The sequence below is a fragment of the Dermacentor albipictus genome, unplaced genomic scaffold, assembly GCF_038994185.2.
Source record: "Dermacentor albipictus isolate Rhodes 1998 colony unplaced genomic scaffold, USDA_Dalb.pri_finalv2 scaffold_109, whole genome shotgun sequence".
Lineage (NCBI taxonomy): Eukaryota > Metazoa > Arthropoda > Arachnida > Ixodida > Ixodidae > Dermacentor > Dermacentor albipictus.
Window position 1 is genome coordinate 8,723 of NW_027225663.1, and position 22,446 is coordinate 31,168.

Consider the following 22,446-nt stretch of genomic DNA (forward strand, 5'->3'; position numbering starts at 1 on the left):
TGTGCTAATGCTTGCGCTTTGGCAAAGAGCTCCCTGAAGCCACAGCCTTTCCTTAGTTTAGGAGAGCTGTAGACGTTTATGACTAGCAGGCTGCGTTCTTTCCGCCTCTGCGGTATAATCTCCGTTAACACATAGTCAATCTGCGTGCATCCTACCTCATGCTGTATGACGGTGATATTTCTCTTCACCAGGGTAGCAGTCTGAGTGTTTGGCGACTGGCCTGGGTATGTTTTGTATCCGCTGAGTTTAGCGTTTTTCCCACACTCTTGCAGCGCGATGATGTCGGGACCATCGCATCCCGCAAGGTAGGCTTGGAGAACGTTTCTTTTTTTTATAAAGCCCCTACAGTTCCATTGCCATATTGTGTTTGCCCTAGTGTTGAGTCTGGCCATGATTCAACCGCAGAAGGAGTTGGTTTTGCTGGTCTGCCAGTTGATCAAGTCGAGTTCCCATTGGGATGACTAGTTGGCTGAGCTGGGCTGAGAGTTGGTCTATCCTCTCCGCGTTACGCTGGGTAGCTATGGCCGCCTGCTGTACTACCTCTTTGAGTTGCTGCATGTCTACCTCAAGTTTTTCTGCCCTGCCCTCTGCGTTTTCAAGGCCCGAAGCGGTCTTTTTAACTCGCTTTTTCTTTGGTGGTGCAGATACCTCTTGCTCGGATTCGGACGACTTATCGTCCATGGCATCCTGACGCGCTGCCGGTTTTCTAATGAGTTGAGCCTTGAGCTCAGTGTTCTCCCTTTGCAACTCGATAACGTGATTACGGAGCTCCTGCATCTGAGCTACTGTTTGCTCCTGGTAAAGTTTCCATTGCTCCTGTTGCTGTTTCATCATTTCGTGTTGTTGTTTCATTTGCTCTTTGAGCTCCCTCACTATGTCAGAGTCATGGGAATTCCCCGCTTCCCAGCCTACCTTTTTGATGGTTGTTGTCCCTTGCTTCTTTGGCGGGGTGGGGGTGGCCTGCTGTGGTAGCCTCGGAAAGGATGCTGACCGGCGGCGCTCCTTGCTCGTGGCCCGCGTCTTGCTAGCGTCCCGCCGGCTGCGATGCTCTGGTAGTTTCTTCTCCTCCTCCTCCTGTTGCTGCAGCTTCTCCCATTGTCGTTTCTTAACGATGTATGGTGTTCTGAAGATCCCCTTGCAGGTTCTGGCGCCAGTGGGGTGCGGTTGGCCGCACAGCTTGCAGGTGGGGTTGCAGTCGTGTCCCTCGCTTGGGTTGGGGATGCCGCAGCCTCTGCATTTCTCTTCCTTGCTCTCGCAAACGTCGGAACGGTGTCCCAGGTCTCCGCACTTATAGCATACGTCGTACTTTTTTTTGTACAAATAACAGTTCAGGATGGCACCTAGACATTTGATTTTCCTCGGTACCTCCTTGGTGGCGAATGTGAGCATGATGGTCTTGCTCTGTCCTAGTCGCCTGATCTCCAGCACCTTGGGGTTCTCCTCATGTTCTGCTATCCCCTGCGTGATCTTTTGCAGTGATGTCTTTAGTCCTATTCCGTGGATGACGCCTCTCGAGAAGTCGTCGGGTACTGCCAGGTGAACGGTTACTTCGTGCACTTTTCCTTCAATCTCCAGGTTTGTGAGGCGTAGGAGCTTGTCTCTTGCCTCCGTGCTGGGGGTGAAGAAGACCAAAATTCCTTGCTTCTCGTTCTTGACGAGCTGGCACGCCTTGTTCCATTCAATCTTCGCAGTTACATGTATGGCTTCGGTCAGGGTTGGTCCATCGTACTGTTTGACTACCATGCCTCCCTTGGGGCGGAAAATGATTCTCCATCCATTTTCGGGAAGCTTGACTTGGTTCGAGGCGATCGATTCCTCCGCTTGCTGTCTGCCGTCGCGCTTCGCTGATGGTGGTGGGGCGTCTTCTGAGACGCGCTTGGCTTTCCGTGCCCATTTCTCCTCGAGGTTGCATTTGTTGAGTACTGTGATCCAATCCGGGGCGTCGAGCTCGCCCTGTTCGGCGCTGCGACCTTCCACGGTGATATTCATTCCTTCTGTTGGCTGCCGTACAGCTGACGCGGCGGCACCGGGGGCTTCGGTAAGCCTTAGCCCACGTTAGGCCTAGTGGCCGGCGTTCGTGTTAGCGCGTCGGCACCACGGCTGGCAGACGTGTGGCTCTAAGGTGGCGAAAAATCCACTTACGGACCAAACGCTGGTGTCCGCAGAGTCCTCGCAGCTTCCGATTGATGATTTTAACCAGCTCTGGTCGATCCGTCAACATTTGCGAGGAGAGCTTTCTCGGCGAAGAATTCTTTATACAGTATGTACAAGTTGGAGACTTTTCGAAACCTAGGCAGCATCCAGCCACGCCCCCTCTGACATGCTCAGGATCTGTGCCTCTCCGAAACTGAAAAAAGTTTTTTTGAGCGCCTATTTTTTGTTGCGTTTAGCAGGAATGGCTGTCACTCATCTGGCGTAGGTACAGGGAGGTCTACACGCGTCAATATCTTCAACGATTTCTACGTTTTCTTTTTTGTACAGTGTGTACTCACGGCACCTGTATTGTGCATTGGTTGCTTTCATGTTTTACGTGCTAGCAGCTACCCATCCAAGCGGGCGGAGTAAGCCGCTTTGCGCAGAACGCAGAGTAAATTCCTTACGTCGCCTGACATTGCATAGCCTGAGGCATAAGCGTCCTCGCTCTGTTGAAGCCAAACATGGCAAAGCGTTTGCGCGGGCGAATCGCACTGGGCGCACCGCCACGGATGCAACACTGTCAATGACGCGTGCGCCTCTCATCTCGCTAACTCATTCGTGACAGGTGCGAGCTTGCGATCCGAGCCGCAGGAACCGCGTTTATATTGCGCTAGCGCCATAGAACTGTTTCATGGTGGGCAAAAGAAGCACCAGAAGGGACTTGTCTTTTGGCACCGTCTTTTCGTCCACCATGAAGCAGTCGTATGACGCTACCGCAAGCGTGACTCAGATGCAACTACTGGCCATGTCATGAACACAGCCATGAGTAGCTGTATTCTATATTTTACCCAGCGCGGCGCTATTTCATTCACGGTGCGCGCACCACGAAAGCCACCCGTGAAGATTGCGGCTACACTCACCTACTTCTGGCCGTCAGTCGATCACGTGTACCACACACAATATGGGATATGTGGCGTAACCGTGACGTAACTATGAAATCAAACACGCATTTGCCGTAACGTGTAACACAAGACGTGTACATAACGCTATAACGTAGGTTGCCTTGTTCATCGCATCTAGAAACGCATCTACTACAGAAAATATAGGATCAATACACCAAATGGCGCAAGAGAGCTTTAAATGTCAGTTTCTGTTGGATCCTGCTGCTACTCATGTAGGAATTCCCGCGAATTGCCGCGAGCAGCTTTTATGGCAGCCCATGCCAAAGATTTGGAGTTGCATAATGCTGGCCTACCTTGGCAAGATTATAAAGCCACTTTAGAAATAGCAGTTGAAAAATACTGGCAGAAATGAATGGAAACATATTATAAAACCTGTTTTACGAGAACGGCAGAGTTCTCGCGACGAGCTGCAGAGCAGAAGGGGTTCGGCGTGGTCCGCCACTTGGACGGCGCGGGGGACAAGGGGATTCTTTGTGCTTTTAGCACAGTCTCCTCTAGCGTCCCCCGGGTACCCGAAAGGGCAGGTGCCCGGACTTTTTATTTCAAGGTCAAATTTTTATTTCCTGATCGCTTGGTTTTCGCGCTAGCACCATACAGCTGTTTTATGGTGGACGGAAAACATAGCGCGAAAAGACAAGCACCAGAACGAGGCTTGTCTTTTCGCGATGTTTTGTTTTTCGAAACACATGAAACACTTGTATAGCGCTAGCGCAAACGTATGAATCACACTGGCCATGTTTATGAACAGATCTGCGGTATTTAATTTTACCTAGCGCGATGGTGCACGCACCACGAAAGCCGCCCGTGAAGAACACGGCTGCACTCACCTGCTTCTGCTGGCGCCAGCAATCGCACTGAAAGCGATTCCAGGACAGAACTCCTGCACTGGTTGACATTAAATGTTTTGTACAGCTACGTTCGGGTGTTAGTTAAATACCCGCATGTATGCTGGAAGTGGCCAGTGTTCACCAAACTAATTTACTTATTGGCGGAGTACCTTCTACTGACTGGGTTGTTTGGAACTTTCTTTATGAAGTGTCTGGGCAACATATTGTAATGCAGGAAACATTTATTTTGGCTCATATAAACAAGACGAGAATGGCAGACAAAGGGTGCTCCTTTATCCCTGAATTACTGATGCAGTTGCAGAGGAAAGCCGTCGCCTGCTTCAGTATGACATTACGCTTAAATTATTGAACATAAGCATGCTGGCCCATTTCCTACAGATACTGTTGCAGCGACTTGCGCAATTTGTCCCACGCTAGCGACATTCAAGTACCAAGCACTAAGTAATGTTCATGGCTAACTTTACGGTATTCGCTTCGCTAGAGCTAAAGGAAACGCACCGCGAGACGTGACGCAGAAAGCCGCACATACCTGGCTGAGCTGGCGAGGGCGACATCTCGTAGTGCTGACACGGAATAGGGCTCCAGTTCCCACGACCCCATAACACGTCACTTGCCTGCACATTTTCTTTTCAGAATCGAACCTGCAATACACGGGATCCTCATGTGCGGCGTGTCCAGAGGGAAGCGAAATGCGAGCCTGGCTGCAACGTTTGGTTAGTCTTCATAAATAAGTTCGGTACGAATGTTCTCCCTTTTGTGCAACAGACCGCTGGCTGGCCGGTCAACCGGCGAAAACAGCACGAGTTCGACGCGGAAAGCGCTCATTCACAACAAGCCCAAGGTCGATTCAAATAGGTCGCGAAGCTTCGGGCGAAAAGCCGTTCAGTACAGATTGTCACCGACATCAGCATGGGGGGTTATGGGAGCAGCGATCAAAGCGCGACTATGTTTGGAGAAACAAACATTGGGAAAGAAAAACGCGTTATTTAATTCAAACGAGACACAGTTAGATTCATTCAACGAAAATAAAATTTCTAGTCAATTTTGTATATTCGTGATGAGTTAAATAAATACGTTTAATTTTATTACTATTAATAAATGCATTTCTTTTCAGCGCCCATCGCTACAGGGGGCGTTGACGCCACTATCACTCGCAGTACAATGCACGTCTTGAAATGGGCAGAAAGGCGCACTCATATCACCTGTTGAAATACGCCCCCCTCACAATTTGTGCTTTCTTGCTTGTCGAAGTTTGTCTGAATTTGGTGACGTGGGTAGCTTCATTGCTTCTTAATCTGTTCAGTCAAAAGTAGTGAGTTACGACCGCCAGATAATTGTGTAGTTGTTTTCGTGCGACTGCGCTGGCCGACGGACTTGGCATCCGACAATAGGATCAGCACTCTACACCTAAAGCTTTCGTCGGCCTCCAAAGAAAGTATGTTCTGCGCAGGGATGCGATTTCGACAACCGCATGGCTGGCCTTTTCCTGCATCGCTTTCCACGCTGAAAGCTCGAAACGCCCATCAAGTCGAATGGCGGGGCATTTGAATATGTAGCTCCAAAGGAAGAACAACAAAACAAATTTCGCACCTTCGAAAACAAAATGACGTCACTTCAGCTTTTAACGGACATGGCGTCACGTTATTTTTTCTTCCGCCGGAAGTGTTCCCACCACATACAGATGGCGCTAAGCCCCATGAGCCGGCGATGGACCGCCATGTTTTGAACGTATGGGCTCCTATGGAAGCTTCGCTACCAGGTATATTTACCTTGACAAGCCTTTCTTACTGTCAAAGTGGGCTCAAGCGATCTCCGTGATTCCATGAGTGGCGGTACTAATTTTCACTAGCGCAACGTGTCGACACGCTGACAAGCTACAGACTTGTCTGCGCCGGTCAACCGGCGTTGTCGCCGCAAGCCGTGCTGACGCTGCCACACGATGCGCCATTTCGCCAAAGCTGTTCTTTGTCAAGTACGACACCCGCCTCTCTGCTTTATTGAATAAGACATTCCCTTTTACCTTAAATGCTGCCATTTCATTCTCTCTTCTCAGCATAAACTTAATTGATTCATTTTAGGCTACATAAACGACATCATTCATAAACTCGATTAACATCAAAATGAGGGTTAGCTACATCTACATCACTGTTACTTTTGGCTTGAGATTCTGTAGTCATCAGCAGTAAGACTGATGGAAACGTGTTAATTCATGATGGGCAAGCCATTCATTAAAATGAGATTGAGCGGCGGGCTTATTACGGAGCCCTGGATCGGCTGACAAAAATGGAAGAGTCAATGGTTATCTGATGCAAATTGGTAACAATTCTTGAGAAAAGCTCGCAACTAAGAACTTCGCCATCCAGATCCTGACATTGAGTTTTTCTGCGACATTAGAATACGTAGTTGATAACGTCAGTGGGACAATTGCTTAATAAACTTTTGGCAAAAGTTGTACTTAACCCACGCGCATATAAATTTAAGCAGATATTTTCCATAGATGCGCGCCCATCGTTGCCAAGTCTAATTTTGGTTGCATTTGTAGTTGTGTCACGGTTGAATGCGGAATATCGCATCGCTGGTAAAATCAATCACATATAGTCTGAAGTGCTCCATTACATATTTTAAGGACATTATTCAGTTTAGCCTGCAAATGACTGATGACGTCAGCCTGATTTTTTACCAAAATGTGAAGTTCGTGTATCCTGCAGCTCGAGACGCTCAGCAACATAGCGCAAACATTCGCATGTTTAAGAATTGCCTTCTTTCTATACAAAAATTTAACTTCGCCATTGACATTTACCTTTTCACACTAATTTGCCATAGGTTTCCCTACATCTTTCATAAACTTGACCTTATGGGAGTCTGTACTTCAGTCAAGGCAGCGGGCTAAATTATGCACGTTTCGTAAAACAAAGAGTGCTTTGGAGCTCTTGCGGGATCGTGAAAAACAGTGTTTGTGACACCTGATGGGGTTTATGAGTTCAAAGCTCTCCCCTTCGTTCTCTGTTCCGCACCTGTCACCTTTCAGCCGATGATGGATACCGTGCTTGCTGAACTCAAATGGCAAACTAGCCTCGTATACTTGGACGACGTCGTGTTCTCGAGCACGTTTGACAAACATCTCGCACGACTTGAGAGTGTCCTCGCTGCGATCCGTACTACCAGCCTCACCATCAAGCCTGGAAAATGCTACTTTGGGTTCCAAAAGCTCAAATTTCTTGGCCATGTCGTTGGTCCTCAAGGCGTCCGACCAGACCCCGACAGGTTAGCTGCCGTCGCCGAGTTTTCGCCACCCACAGAAAAGAAGGCCACCCAACGCTTTCTTGGTTTGTGCGCATATTATAGGTGCTTCGTCGAGGGATTCTCAAGAATGGCTGAGCCTCTGACACGGCTTACACGCGAGAATGTGCCTTTCATTTGGGCAGACGAGCAGCAGCAGTCGTTAAACGAATTGCGCAAGCGTTTGCAAGAGGCCCCAATACTTGCTTATTTCGACGTAGACGCTGACACTGAAATTCATACTGACGCCAGCAATGCGGGTCTCGGCACAGTTCTTGTGCAGTGGCAAGCCGGTGCGGAATGCACGATTGCTTATGCAAGCCGCAGCCTCACCAAGGCCGAGAAAAACTACTCAACCACTGAAAAAAAAAGAAAGCTTAGCGGTTGTGTGGGCCATTAGTAAATTCCGACCGTACTTGTACTGTAGACCCTTTAAGGCAGTCAGTGACCACCATGCGCTGTGCTGGCTTGCCAACCTCAAGGATCCTTCAGGCAGACTAGCCCGTTGGAGCCTGCGCTTACAAGAGTATAACATTACGGTTGTTTACTGATCTGGAAGCACAGTGACGCTGACTGTTTGTCACGCACACCACTCCCTACAATGTCATCTGACCCTGACCATGACTCGCCAATTGTCGGCGTTAGAGACACCATAAAAACGGCGTCGACATTATAGACGCCATAAAAAGGACTAAACACCAGTGCGCTGACCCTGAGCTGCTGCCGCTGATAGAGCACCTTCAAGGAGTTGAAGGTGTTCTACCCCACACGCTCGTGCGTGGCTTATCATCGTACTACTTGCATAACAATGTCTGTTACAGGAAAAACTGCAGAAGCAGTCCCAATACGTACCTCCTTGTCATGCTGTCGGTGCTGCGCCAATACATTTTGCAAGCCTGCCATGATGAGCCATGCGCGGGACACCTGGGATTCGCCAAGACATTGGCAAGGATACGACAAAAGTATTACTGGCCCCGGCTTTATTCTTCTGTGCAATGGTATGCGAAGACGTGCCACGATTATCAACGCCACAAGAAACCACCAGTTAAACCGGCTGGCTTTCTCCACCCTGTGGACCCTCCTCAAGCACCGTTCCAACAAATAGGAATGGATGTACTTGGGCCATTCCCAGTAACTTCTTCGCGCAACAGATGGATAGTCGTCGCTACCAAGTATTTAACCCGGTACGCCGAAACCGAAGCTATTCCGCAAGCAAATTCGTATGAAGTGGTCAAGTTCTTTGTACGCCACATCATCCTACAACATGGTGCACCACCTGTTCTCGTCACTGACCGAAGTACAGCATTTACAGCTGAACCTATGCGGGACATTCTCCAGCTGATGCATAGCTCTCACCGTAAGAGCACTGCGTATCACCCTCAAACCAATGGATTAACGGAACGTCTGAACAGAACGCTGGCTGATATGCTCTCCATGTATGTCGACGTAGAGCACAAAACGTGGGACGAGATTTTAGCCTATGTGACTTTTGCGTATAACACTGCTGTACAGGAGACTACACAGTTTACGCGTTCGAACTTTTATACGGACGTCACGTCAACACTTGACGCCATGCTACCTCTGGCTGATAATAACCCGACCAGCGAACATGTGGAAGAGTTCGTACAAAGAGCCGAAGAGGCACGCCAGCTTGCTCGACATCGTATCCGGAGTCAACAGCATACCAACACCCTTCGATACAACCAGGGTCAACGCGACGTCCATTACAATACCGGCACCTGCGTGTGGGTCTGGACGGCCATTCGTCGCCGTGGACTCTCGGACAAGTTGATCCGCTAGTATTTTGGTCCCTACAAGGTTACACGCTGCCTCAGTGACATGACCCACCCCTTATGTAACGCTCCATTTATTGGAGCCTTTAAGGTAATAAAATGAAATGAAATGAAATGAAATGAAATGACCTACGAAGTTGTCCCTGCAGTTCTGACCCCGGTGCGCTCCGTCGTAGCAAAACTGTAAACAGCGAAACTAACTCTTTACTGGGTGAACCTGTGCCCAGAAAAACAGGCTACACTCAAAGGACAATAATAGCGGTGAACACAGTTGGCGATCGTAAAAAATCTGCTCTGCCGGTCAAGCGCGTCAGCTTTTATACACAAGTCATCAAAGGTTCTGAATAATTTCTGGTGCTCGCGTGTCTTCCTGAATGGTCTACACAATTTTCGTCGTATATGCAATCAGGTTACACAAACTACGGTGACACAGACAGCAGACACAACCATCAGTAACATTCGAGAAACTTCTGATACATGCAGGCACCTCCAGCACTTAGACAGTGAAAAGCGGTCACCCCAAAAAAATAAACGAGTAAATGTGTCAATATCAACTCAGTGAATGTTCTAGTTCCCCAGGGACATGAAACTGCACACATCTTCAAGCCCTCATAGTTGATCTAACATCTTTAGTGCAAAACTACAATACACCACCCAGTATATTCACCTTTCTGACATTCACTTAGTCACATTCATGTAAATTCGGAAGGTCTGCAAAATAGAGGGTACTTCCCACACTCATCCCCACACATATCTTGTCCACTTCGCTAGTATGTAAAAGCACAGTCTCCTCAACTCCCGTTCTAATGTAGAAGTGCGATAATTATTTATTTATTTATTTATTTATTTATTTATTTATTTATTTATTCAAAATACTCTCAGATAGCCAAGAATACGCAATGCTTTGGCGGTCATTTTATTATTGCGAATCTTCCAGCAAAGATTGACAGTGAGATATACGCCAAGGTACTTGTATGAAGTCGCATGCGCACAAGGGTTAGAATTTAGTGAGTATGGGAAGGCTGAAGGCGTCTTTTTGTGGGTAAAAGTCACAGTTCTGCATTTGTCAGGATTCAGCGTCATTTGCCACGATGCGCACCAGTTAGTGATTTGATCTAAGTCGTTCTGAAGTTCAAGGTGTTCAGAGGGTGAGCTAATTTTCCGATATATTATGCAGTCGTCTGCGAAAAGTCTAATGGTTGAAGTAATGTTAGACGGCAGGTCATTGATGTAGATTAAAAACAGTAATGGACCCAAGACGCTGCCCTGGGGAACACCAGAGGAGACATCAGTTAAATCTGATTCATATCTGTCGATGACAGTGAACTGCTTACGAAATGACAGGAAATTACGCAACCATGAGATCGTTGAAGAATGTAAGTGCAACGACGATAGTTTAGCTATTAAGCAGGAGTGTGGAACACGATCAAATGCCTTGGAGTAGTCCAAAAAAATGCAGTCAGTCTGGAAACCTTCATCCATGTTAGAAAAAAAGTTCACTGGTGAATTCTATTAACTGCATGTCACACGAATATCCCTTCCTAAATCCATGCTGGTTTGGGAAAAAGAAGTTATTGCATTCAAGGTAATGTGCGATGCCTGATGCAACGATGTGCTCAAGAAGTTTGCATGCGATACAGGTTAGAGATATCGGGCGATAGTTACTGACATGATTTCTATCACCAGCTTTAAAAATGGGAATAACTTTAGCGATTTTCCAATCATCAGGTATTTCCCCGGTAGACAATGATTGCTCGAATATGTTGCAGAAGGTAACGCTGGAATGATTTACGGTGTTCTTAAGCATTTTAGAATTTATGCCGTGAATGCCACAGCAAGTTGATAACTTGATGTTATTGATTAAAGATGCAATACCAGTAGCAGTTAGGTTTATAGGTTCCATGTGCTGATAGAGGACATCGGTTAGCTGTGGGATACTGGAATGGTCTTCATGAGTAAAGACAGATCTAAAGAAAGGGTTAAAAACAAATGGACACTCTTGTTTACTTATGGGTGCCCCGATGTCGTCTTGAAGTAATATATTCGCATCCCTGTTTTTCGGTGATATGGTCTTCCAAAATTTTGACGGGTTATTCTTGATAACAAATTGACAATCACGTAAATAGAACGTGTGTTTAGCTTTGCATACAGCTTGACAGTATTTTTGATCAGCTGCTTTATGGTTAAGCCGTGATTGTGGGGTTCTTAATTGTTTAGCTTTCCTAAATAAACATTTCTTTTTGTTCTTTAGTGTGCGCAAAGACCTGTGAAACCAAGGCTTTGATATTTTAACCCGGAAGGAAATTCGCGGTATGTATGAGAACAAGGTCAGTTAATTTTTCTTTAAATAAAGCCCAGTTATCGTTGACCAGTCTGCCAGGAAAAGTAGGAATATATGTGCGACAAAATTTTTCTAAACCGAGGTTGATGGCATCGTAGTCTCCTTTTTTATAATCTAAGATTTGTTTGGGCCATGTGATACGCTGATAAAAAGATGTAGTAATTGTAAATTCGAGAAGCAGATGGTCACTAAATCCTTCACAAAAAGACACTGGGCTGATAAACTCGGGAGCAGTCGTAAGGATCAAATCCAAGATGTTATCACCGCGGTTAGGCTGATTTATTATCTGGACAAATGGAAAATCTAGACTAAACTCTATGAATTCATTAGAGTCGGTAGAACAAGATGTTAGGTTTTTTCAGTTTATGTCAGGATAGTTGAAGTCACCCAAAAGGAAGATATGAGCTGTTTGGAATTTCTGTTTAATTGCACTAAGGTTATCGGTCAAGTCTGAAATGAACGAGGTCGTATGATCTGGTGCTTTGTAACATACCCTAAGCAGGCACTTGTGCGCCTGTGAAGGAATACAAACCCACAAGATTTCCAGTGGGGAGGAAACATTAACATAAAAATGTACGATCTGTTTTTTTATGGCGACTAGGACGCCACCACCCCTTCTATTGGTCCAATCATTCCAGTGAATGATGTAATCCTCAGCGTCAAATAAAACTTCATGATCAGCAACATTTGAGTTAAGCCACGTTTCTACTAATAATAAGATGTCAGTACCATCACTTTCTAAGCGAGAGCATAGTTCAGTGCGCTTGGGGAGAATGCTACGAATATTAGTGAAAGATACTTTAAGCTCCCTCCGATGGTCGACTACAAGCATTTGAAGCTAACGTACTAATATCTTGTGGACGTGTTGCCGGGGCGCAGTTGAGCTATCTGGAAGACTGTATCACAGTGTTTGAAGCAGAATCATACGTGTATACCCTTTAATCAATACTCAACTTTTCAACGTGAAGCCTGAATGGCATCTTTTTAGATTTAGCATAGTCCAGGAGAACATTCATTTGGGCTAGATGGTGCATACTTGAATTAGGAAGGAACAGCGCCAACTAAGACGATCACAAGAGGGGAGAACGACACAGGACAAGCGCCAACTTCATCTAACTTTATTCATCGAAAATTCTGCAAATATAGGAAAAACACAGACATGCGCACAATGACCATCATGCGTCATCTGCCAAACCGTTCCAGATATGACATTTCGCTTTTGAAGAGGGTCACTGAAGTATCACTAACACAGTTTTTTCCTCTTTTCTTTATATGGAATGCTTCTAAAACCTCACGTGCCTTAGTTTCCCTACTTCTGCCAAGAATCTTTATCTCTCCGAACCGTGGTTCACACTTCTTGCAGTACTGGCATTGTTTTTGTGGCGAATGTTCTGCCGCTTGGTCACACACGGTGCAAGTTGCGCAATGTTGCGAAAGATGCGCACCTCCTTCTTTCAGCGACCTCACATGTTCAGCAGCACGGTCGTTCACGCATCTGCCCGCTTGGCCCACATAGGATTTCCCGCACGTCAAAGGTATTTCATATACCACACCGGTGCAGCACTTTACAAACTGCTTCCCATGTTTTTTGGTGCAGTTGCTCCTCGTACCCTCGCTCGCGACGCGGGCGCAGAGCTGGGCTTGTTTTCGAGGAGCCGAAAACACGACTGGGACGCCGTGTCTGTTTGCCACCTTTTTCATATTGTGGGCTATCCTGTGTACATACGGAACCACTTCCGGCTTTGCAGCTAGTCTTTCTTGTGCGCACGGTTTCTTGACCATGGCACCTTTGATATTTTGCAAGATCACTTCAGCCACTGCTGTGATAACCATGCTTGGGAACCCCGCCGTAACGAACCTATCAACCTGCTTGTCAAAGCTCGCACTCATTGCGTGGTGACACGATTTCACGAGAGCAGACTCAAGACAAAGTTTTGCAATCGAACGTTTTACGGTTTTTGAATGCGCCGACGCATAAGGAAGAAGCTCCTTTTGTGCTCTAGGTGCGTACTACCAACATACATGATCTACACCCAAGGTAATGTTAATGTCTAAAAACTGTAATCGCCCCTGCAAGGGTAGCTCATGCGTGAAAACCAACCCCCTTCCCTCCTCTTTAAAGCTGTCTAGGACAGTGCTTACACCATCTGTGTAAGTCAACACGTTCAGTTTGTTAAAAACTATTAAAAAATCGTCAACATACCTGAACACTTTCAGTACACCCTTTCCTGTTAAAATTGGCTCCAAGGCGCTGTCAATACAGGTTAAGAAAATGTTAGTAAGCACCGGGGCTACGCAGGATCTAATACAAATCCCTTGTCTTTGTCGATAAAACTTGTTCTCGAAAGAGAGAAACGTCACATCAAGGTAAAATTCTAGCATTCTCATAAAATTGTCTATTGACACGCCAGAGGAGTTCTGGAACTCTACTGCACCTGTGTGTGTCACTGTGTCGTTCTCCCCTCTTGTGATCGTCTTAGTTAGCGCTGTTCCTTCCTAATTCAAGTTAGCATAGTCAAGAAGATTTTTTCTCGCAATGCGTGTTTGAAGGGAAAAATCCTCAAGCACGGCAAAGCCAGTGTCCTTGAATTAATAGCCCTGTTCGAAAACACGTTGCCCGTCTTTAATGGAGGTAAATTTAGCTATGATACGCCTACGTTTATCTTCATGATACTGGCCGAGGCGTTGGGCGCGTTCAATTTGTGAAGACTGCAGATTGATACAAGATGATTCGTCCAGAGTGCTATAACTTTTTCTTCGGCTGTACACCATGACTCTGAAGCATCTTCAGAAATACCGAAGAAAAGCAAATTTGATCGTCGCATTCGGTTTTCTGCGTCTTCACAGCGGGAGTGTGGTATCCTTAGTTTGTCCGGTAAATTACAAGCCGAAATAGATGAGCTGAATTCCAAAGTGCTATGGGCGTTTTTAATCTCTGCAGAGTCAACTTCAATTGCACGGATTCTTGCAGACAGCTGCCTCAACTCGACATCTACAGAGGCCTGCCAGTTCTTTATTGCGAGCAGGTCATCCTTAATTTCATCTTGTCCGGATATAATCTGCTGAACTGTTGCTAAGACCTTCGCCAAAACGTCATCATGCTCAGGGCCTGGATTTGTTTCAATATCACCAGACATAATTCTGCCAAAACATGTACACCCAAAAATGAAACAGGAAGTGTGGCTCGGGTATTAATGCCAGTGTCTTGGTGTACTACTCGATTCAGCCGCTGGGCTCTGTGAAAGTATCCACTCTTGTTGCATTTCTTTCTCCATGTTCAACTGCCGGCCGCAATTGGTTGTAATGCTGCGGCATCCACAGCACGAAATCCAGCCGTTGACAAACATAGGTCTACATAAGGTCTACACAAGTGAGTGTAGCGAATGCCTTGGATGGTAGCGAGAGCAGGCGAACAATGTAGATGTCAAAGTGATAGAAACGGGCATCACAGAGACGAAAGGAGTGCATTGGCGACTTCGTGTGTTGCGTCCTCTTGGAGCACTGACAGTGAAGGCATTCGCGTGCCCAGCGGCGCATATCAGAGTACACTCAGGTGGCATGCTGGGTGGCATGAACCTGGGGATGACTTGCATGGTGTAGGTTATCAAACACTTGATGAAGGAGTCGGAATGGAATGAATGGCAGTGTTCGACTCCTTGACATGTTGCAAGTGGTAGCGACTGAAGAAAATGGAAAGGGGACGTCTGGAAGCACTAATGACGTTGCAGAGGACCGGAGGTCCCGAAGCACGACGTCTAAGTGCTGCACCGTAGCAATTTCTTCGATGTCAAGTGTTGCCGTGGATATTGCGTCGATACAGAAGGCATCTGCAGCTGCGTTGACCAGGCTTTCAATGTATTGTTTGTCCACGGTGAACTCAGACATGAAATTGAGGTGCCACCAAAGGTTGCGAGTCCAGCTCAATGTTAACAATGGCAATCGGAATCCAGCTTGGAGTTCTGGCTGGTTTGCCCATATCTTCAAGTGGGTACGACGGCCACCAAATGTTGTGGGTTCGAGTGTCTTAACTTCTCATGGGCAGTGCCGATTCTACCTCCGAGGAAGAATGGCAGAAAAAGCTAGTTACAGCATGGGATTCCTTTCAAGGATCCCCTGAGCGAGCTGGCGATACGTGTCCACGCACACGCTGACATATGCTGTTAAGTACATTGTTAGTGCACACATCAACAATGACGTCAAATCTAGCTAACACCGAGACATTTAAACTGATCAACTATCTCTATTTGTTTGGAGTTAAATATGATGCTATTGTGTGGACAAACTGGTTTATATTTCAGCTGGAAAATTACTGCTCTTGTGTGTTTTTCTTTTCATTACCACGCATATGATTAGATTGCGACCATTTTCCCAGCGAAGTCATCGTCATATTGCACCCTTGTATGAGTTCATGAATGTTATGTCCAGATAAGAAAATGCTTGTACCATATATTATGAATCTGGCATTTGGGTTAATGTTTACAATGTCATTAACATAAATGTTGAAAAGTAGTGGCCCTAATTTATTTTATTTATTTATTTATTTATTTATTAAGGAACCCACAGCGCCAAGGCATTACAGTGGGGGGGGGGGGGGGTACAAGAAGGAATACATACGACACCTCTGCTCCTGTACAGTGTTAAAAGTGATAACAAAAGAGGAAAAACGAAAAAAAAAACGGCAAAAAAGGCAAAGCCCCTAGCAATGCACATCTACAATCTACAAGATCAAAAAGAAAGCATCATTTGATTCAACCCTCACAACATCACTCGGCAGTCTATTCCATTCCCTAATGGTTTTAGGAAAGAAAGACATTCTGAACAATTCAGTTTTTGTCGCAAATTCACGGACCTTAAAATCATGGTCAACACGATTGGATCTATAAAAAGGCTCTAGCACAAACTTTTCGCGATCAACCCGAACAGCTGAATAATAAATAGCATGGAAGAACTTCAGCCTCAACTTCTTACGGCGCATGTCTAGTAATTCCCAGTTGAGTGCTTCCTTCGTACGCGATGCACTGTATTGAGCCCCGCGTATGCCAGATACGAAGCGAGCGGCAATGTTCTGCACCCGCTCCAGCTTATCTTTATCTCTACGAGTAGGCGGGTCCCAAACCGTACACGCGTATTCCAGAATTGACCTCACATAAGTCTTGTACAAGATGTCCAGACATGACTGTGGAAAAGTGTTTGCATTTCGGCGAAGAAATCCCAGGATTTTGCATGCTTTAGCAGTGACATAATCGACTTGACGGCGCCAATTCAAAGTGGGAGTAAAATAAACACCTAAATATTTAAATTCGAATACCTGTTCCAACATTACATTCCTAATAACGTACGGTTGCATATCAAGGTTTTTCTTTCTTGTAAATTTCATATGAACAGTTTTAGACATATTCAAATTCATATTCCATTTGACGCACCACTCTGAGATTCTGTTCAAGTCTTCCTGAAAGATCTCAGCATCACGGTCACAAGTGACTACTCTATAGAGAACGCAGTCGTCCGCAAATAACCGCATTTGAGACACTACTCCGTCACCAATGTCGTTCACGTACAGCAAGAACAATAGCGGCCCCAACACGGAGCCTTGCGGAACACCGGACACAACTTGCACCTTCTGTGACTGAGTACCATTAACCATGACAAACTGCTGACGTAAGCGTAGGTAATCTTCTACCCATGATATTACTTGAGGACTGATATTGTAAAAGGCCATTTTTTTTATTAGTAAACAGTGCGTCACTGTATCAAATGCCTTTTTGAAATCCAAGAACACACAGTCCACGCTAAGACGCCTGTCCAGTGCTTCTGCCAGCTCGTGCACAAATTCAGTCAACTGCGTAGTACAAGAGAGGCCCCTTCGAAAACCATGCTGCCGAGGATTAAACAATGAATGTGCGTCCATATGTGCTACTATACTAGTGTACAAAATGTGTTCAAGAGTCCTGCACGCAACTGAAGTTAGTGATACTGGCCTATAATTTGAGACGGTGTCACGAGGACCAGATTTATGAATTGGCACTACGCTTGCGATTTTCCAGTCATCGGGAAGGCAGGATTCCTCAAGCGATTTTTCGAAAATAATCTTCAAGTACGGTGCCACCGACTGTGCACAAAATTTATAAAACTTGTTTGGCAAGTCATCAGGACACCCAGCCTTACCAATCTTCAGATTCTGCAGCAGAGACTCTATGCCATTAATGCTAATAACAACATCATCCATATCACTCACCACCGGCTGGAAATTCAAGGTACTCATATCATGTCTGTGTTGCAATGCACAGCTGAAAACAGAGCTAAAATACGTATTAAAGAACTCAGCTTTTCCTACGTCATCATTAATAAAGCTGTTACCAGACACAAGCGGTGGTATAGTCACAGTGTCTTTTCCATTTCTCTTTGCATGTTTCCAGAATTCCTTCGGATTATCCTTTAATTTCGACTCCATTGAAATTCCAAATGAATGTTTTGCAGCTACCACTGCAACTTTCATTTTTTCGGTAGTTTCATGCAGCTTCAACCAATGATCACGTGTCGGCTTACCTTTGTATTTGCGGTAAGCTAGTTGCCTTTTGCGTGTTAGACTGCGTAACTCCCGAGTAAACCAACGTTTACTTTTACTTCTTCTTTTCGTTAATGTCCACGCCGGAACAAAGCGCTCCCTCAGCTCAAACATCTTCTTCTTAAATATAGGCCATAATTCAGTTACTCCAGTGTAGTCGGCATATGTTTCAAATACCGTCCGGTACTCATTCAACGCTTTATTTATCTCGCATACATTTGCTTTTTCGTAGTTATATACTCGTCTGTTTGCTGTTCCAATGCTTCTTAAATGTTCAACATTCATTTCACAAAGCACAACATTATGATCGCTTATTCCAGGTAGCACGTGAGTAGACCGGACGAATTCAGGTTTATTTGTGAATAACAAATCTAAGATATGGTTCCCACGTGTCGGTTCCAATACAGTTTGATGTAACTCAAAAAGTTCAACCAAGTTGATCAGTTCCTGACTAGACCAACCCGAAAAAGAGTGAAAGTGAGGTTGATGACTCCAATCAATATTAGGCAGGTTGAAATCACCTCCAACTACCATGAAGTCTGTTTGAACTGCATCAACTGTCACTGCCAACTGCCTAAGCACATCAACGGATGAATCAGGCGGGCGGTAGAATGAACACACAGTTAAAGCTTTGCTATTATTAAGCGTCAGTCTGCACCATACAGCCTCACATTCATCGGTGCCAGCATTTATCTGAGAAGAAGAAATTTTAGAATCCACAAGAATAAATACACCTCCACCATGCAAGTCTCTGTCTTTTCTATAACACTTAAATCGATCTGAGAATACTTCACCATCAGCAACTTCATTTGCTAACCATGATTCAGTACCGAGAATAATAGACGGCTTTACCATATCAACTAGAGATGCAAATTCATCAACCTTGTTCTTAATGCTTCGGCAGTTAATTACAAGAAAGGAAATATGCGTTGCATTATGCTGACGCCGTCATCTGACCGGTTCTACTCCCTTTGTAGCATCTGCTTTCTCTTTTATTACTGGTACCACCTCCTTTGTATTATCATCAAACAAGTACTTCTGACCATTTATAATAAGAGTGTCGTACTTAAGACTGATCTTATCGCCACTTTGTTGTCGCGATTTCGCGAACTGCCATAGATGCTTTCTCTTTCTGTGTATATCCTCAGAAAAGTCCTCTGAAATACTGACATTGCTTCCTTTTAATTTATAAGCACTTTTTAAAACATTTTGCTTTTCAACGTAGGAAGCGAAAGTCGCTATTAAAGGACGATTGCTACCAGTCTTGAATTTGCCTAGCCTGTGAGCATTTGCCATATTCACTGATTGGATGCCCAATTTTGATTTGCACACATCAATTACACATATTCCAGAGTCCTCACTTGACTCGTTTGGTTTTGTATCTTCTACACCGAAAAAAAGCAAATTACAACGCCTCCTCTGGTTCTCGAGATAGTCTACCTTCGCCATAACTGAACCCAGCATACGCTGGTGTTCTTCACATTGTTTCTTACATTCTTTAATTGCGCAGTTAATTTGGTCAATACTAGATATTTTAGATTCTATAGACGCTACACGGGCGCTGAGATCATTCATAGCGCGTTTACTTTCAACTTGGGTTAGTTCTATTGCATTTAACTTGGCCTTAATGCTATCTTGACCATCGAGGAGCCTCTGCAGAGTTTCGGCAGTGGTCGGGCCAGGGTTAAGCTCAACGTCGCCACTTAAAAGTAGCAGCAACAGATAAAAGGAAATACGACGCAATAATCGAAAGCGATGACGCGAATAATCTTTCACTTGCGAGTGAGTTTTCAGGCAAGCAAATAACATTTGGGGTGGAACCGGCAAAACAAAATGCGTGCGAAAGCAATGCAAGTTCGGAATACTAACCTGCAAAAGCAGCAAGAAAAACGTGAGCGGCACCGCTTCTGCCATGCCGGTTCCACGCCCCTCTGGGTGACTGCCAGATCCCGGTATTTGTAGGCTGACGATAAGGCGTTCACTGCACCAGTGTTCCTTGATCGGCACGGTACATCGGCCGAAGTCAGCGGCTATGCTTGTCGATTCGTCGTCGTGAGCAGCAGACGAAGTTCCATTCGCTGATCCATCAACGCAGATCCCAGACCAAAAGGGTGAACTCGTAGTTGACGTACATGAAACGGCGTCGCCAAAAGACTGCTTCAAAGCTGAGATGCCATGAGTCTGCAAAAGCAGCAAGAAAAACGTGAGCGGCACCGCTTCTGCCATGCCGGTTCCACGCCCCTCTGGGTGACTGCCAGATCCCGGTATTTGTAGGCTGACGATAAGGCGTTCACTGCACCAGTGTTCCTTGATCGGCACGGTACATCAGCCGAAGTCAGCGGCTATGCTTGTCGATTCGTCGTCGTGAGCAGCAGACGAAGTTCCATTCGCTGATCCATCAACGCAGATCCCAGACCAAAAGGGTGAACTCGTAGTTGACGTACATGAAACGGCGTCGCCAAAAGACTGCTTCAAAGCTGAGATGCCATGAGCCTGCAAAAGCAGCAAGAAAAACGTGAGCGGCACCGCTTCTGCCATGCCGGTTCCACGCATGGCAATATACTGCCTTGTGGGACACCAGAATTAATTGGTTTTATTGCTGAGTATGATTATGTATGTTGACAAGTTAATATTTTATTAGTTTTACAGCCTGGCTTCATAATCTGAAGTACCATAGCTTCTCTAGAAGTAACTCTTCATTAACAAGATGAAAATCTTTTGAAAAGTCAGGGAATATTCCCATCACAAAAGCTGTTTTCAAATTGTGGCAGAATATATCCTTTTTTTTTAACAGCACTAGTTCAGTAGATTTGTTTTTCTGGAATCCGAATTTACATTTGGTGAGCAAATTGTATTTATTTATAAATTTAGTAAATCTAGCATGGCAAATTTTCTCTACGAATCCCGAGAAATTTCCCACCCCCAAAAGATATCCCACCCCTAACTAAGGTCCCAGCTTAGGCATGATAAGGCACCAGTCAGGCATGATAAGGCACCAGTTGTTATCTTGGTAAGTGTTTGGAGTGCACTCATAAAATCATTAGAGTGCAACACCATCTCAAATTCGTTTAAATTCTTGAAACCTTAAATTCTTAAAACCTCGTTAAACCGTACCTCCTTAAACAGTAGTTTCGTTTTAAATGTAGTAAAGCTAAATCCCTGACTCAGTGGCCATTGAACATAATGCATTTTGTATCTGCATACCGTAAACCGTACCAGCTTATTACGTATGTATCGGTTAACACGCACTGTTTCCACTTTTATTTATTTATTTATTTATTTATTTATTTATTTACAGATACTGCTGTCTCAATACATGAGACATAGCAGGAGTGGATACACCAGAAATTAGATCAACACAACATACAATGAACTTGAAACGTAATTACAAAATATGGTTAGACAATTCTTCACAAACTCACAAACTTGATTGCAAAACCACAGCAGTTTGTCCCCATCGGGCAGCCTGTCAGAACAAACCTCACAGATCAAAACAACGGCCTTCAATCGCATTGTCTGTTTGTGAGTGAAGCCACATCAACATCATTTCGGTGTCGTACAGGCAAAGACTCGGGCCATGCCGAAGCTCGGAAAAAAAGCACCAGGTGCTCAGCACAGAAGAAAAATTACGACATTCGACCCACTAAAGCATATTCTAGTACACTGTAAATACAGCTGCCCTGGCCATTCCGACAGCGGTGACAACAGCCAAGAGTGGAACCAGGGGCACCGGCCACTTAGCAGGAGCATGGAAAAGTCCAGTGTAAAGAGCATGAAAATTATAAACTGTGCCCTCGCACGGCGTGCGAAATGTGAACGGCTGAACTCTCTTTATGAGAAGAATCCGCTCGCTGTTCGCAGCCAGCACTGGAGCACACATGCCAAAGGCGCTCTGGCACAGCGTACGGAGATTTCGGTCAATTTTCCGTGTTTGGCACAGGAATTGGCGTTTGTATCAAAACGGCACCATTGGCGCAGGAGTCCCACCTCGGCTTTTTCAATGCCTTGCACTGCGAAGGCTACGGTACAGTGGGGCGTGCCCACAATGATCCCCCTTCTAACTGTCACCTTTGCATAAAGCTCAAGTTTAAATTTTGATGTTAACGTTGACACCACGACTTTCAATTTTGGTGCCTATGACGCAGTAAACATAAGCAAAACGTGGTTGTCCTCGGGAAGCCACAGCGCTTTTAGCCAGTGGACTCGTAACTGAAGCCTGCGGTGGTCGCTGTATCTACGCTACGTAGCCGCCCACAACAACCAATAGCAGTCGCATACGGGAATCTGCTTTATTATGAAATAAAGTGTAAGCCTGCCTCCTTAAGAGAGTAAGGAGGCAGGTTTCTGTTGAAAAGAGTGTTCGAGAGAAAGGCGACTTCGTGGTCTGCTTGCAAGCTCCACGCACCACATACGACAGTAAAACTTAGCTGATACGTTCACAGCAGCATATGCTACCAACGGAGTATGTTATTTCACCAAGCTCGACGTGTGGTTCAGAGCCCCTTAATCTATGTGCTACTGC

At 45.5% G+C, this 22,446-nt stretch overlaps 1 protein-coding gene across 8 annotated transcripts in view; it reads right to left on the minus strand.

Moving 5' to 3' along the window:
* Positions 1-366: 366 nt before the first annotated feature.
* The window catches only part of LOC139053394 (uncharacterized), a 54,929-nt gene continuing 32,849 nt past the window's right edge, over positions 367-22,446 (minus strand). For 6 of the 8 annotated variants that reach the window (XM_070530411.1, XM_070530412.1, XM_070530408.1 and 3 more), the window contains 2 exons: positions 8,078-8,149; positions 367-4,587 (listed from right to left, as the gene is read on the minus strand). In XM_070530411.1, coding sequence (XP_070386512.1) covers positions 373-1,989 — 1,617 coding nt within the window. In that variant the 5' untranslated portion in view covers positions 1,990-4,587; positions 8,078-8,149 and the 3' untranslated portion in view covers positions 367-372. Of the gene's footprint in view, positions 4,588-8,077; positions 8,150-19,793; positions 20,418-22,446 lie in introns of all 8 variants that reach the window. The other 2 variants (XM_070530413.1, XM_070530414.1) reach the window with 2 other exon arrangements.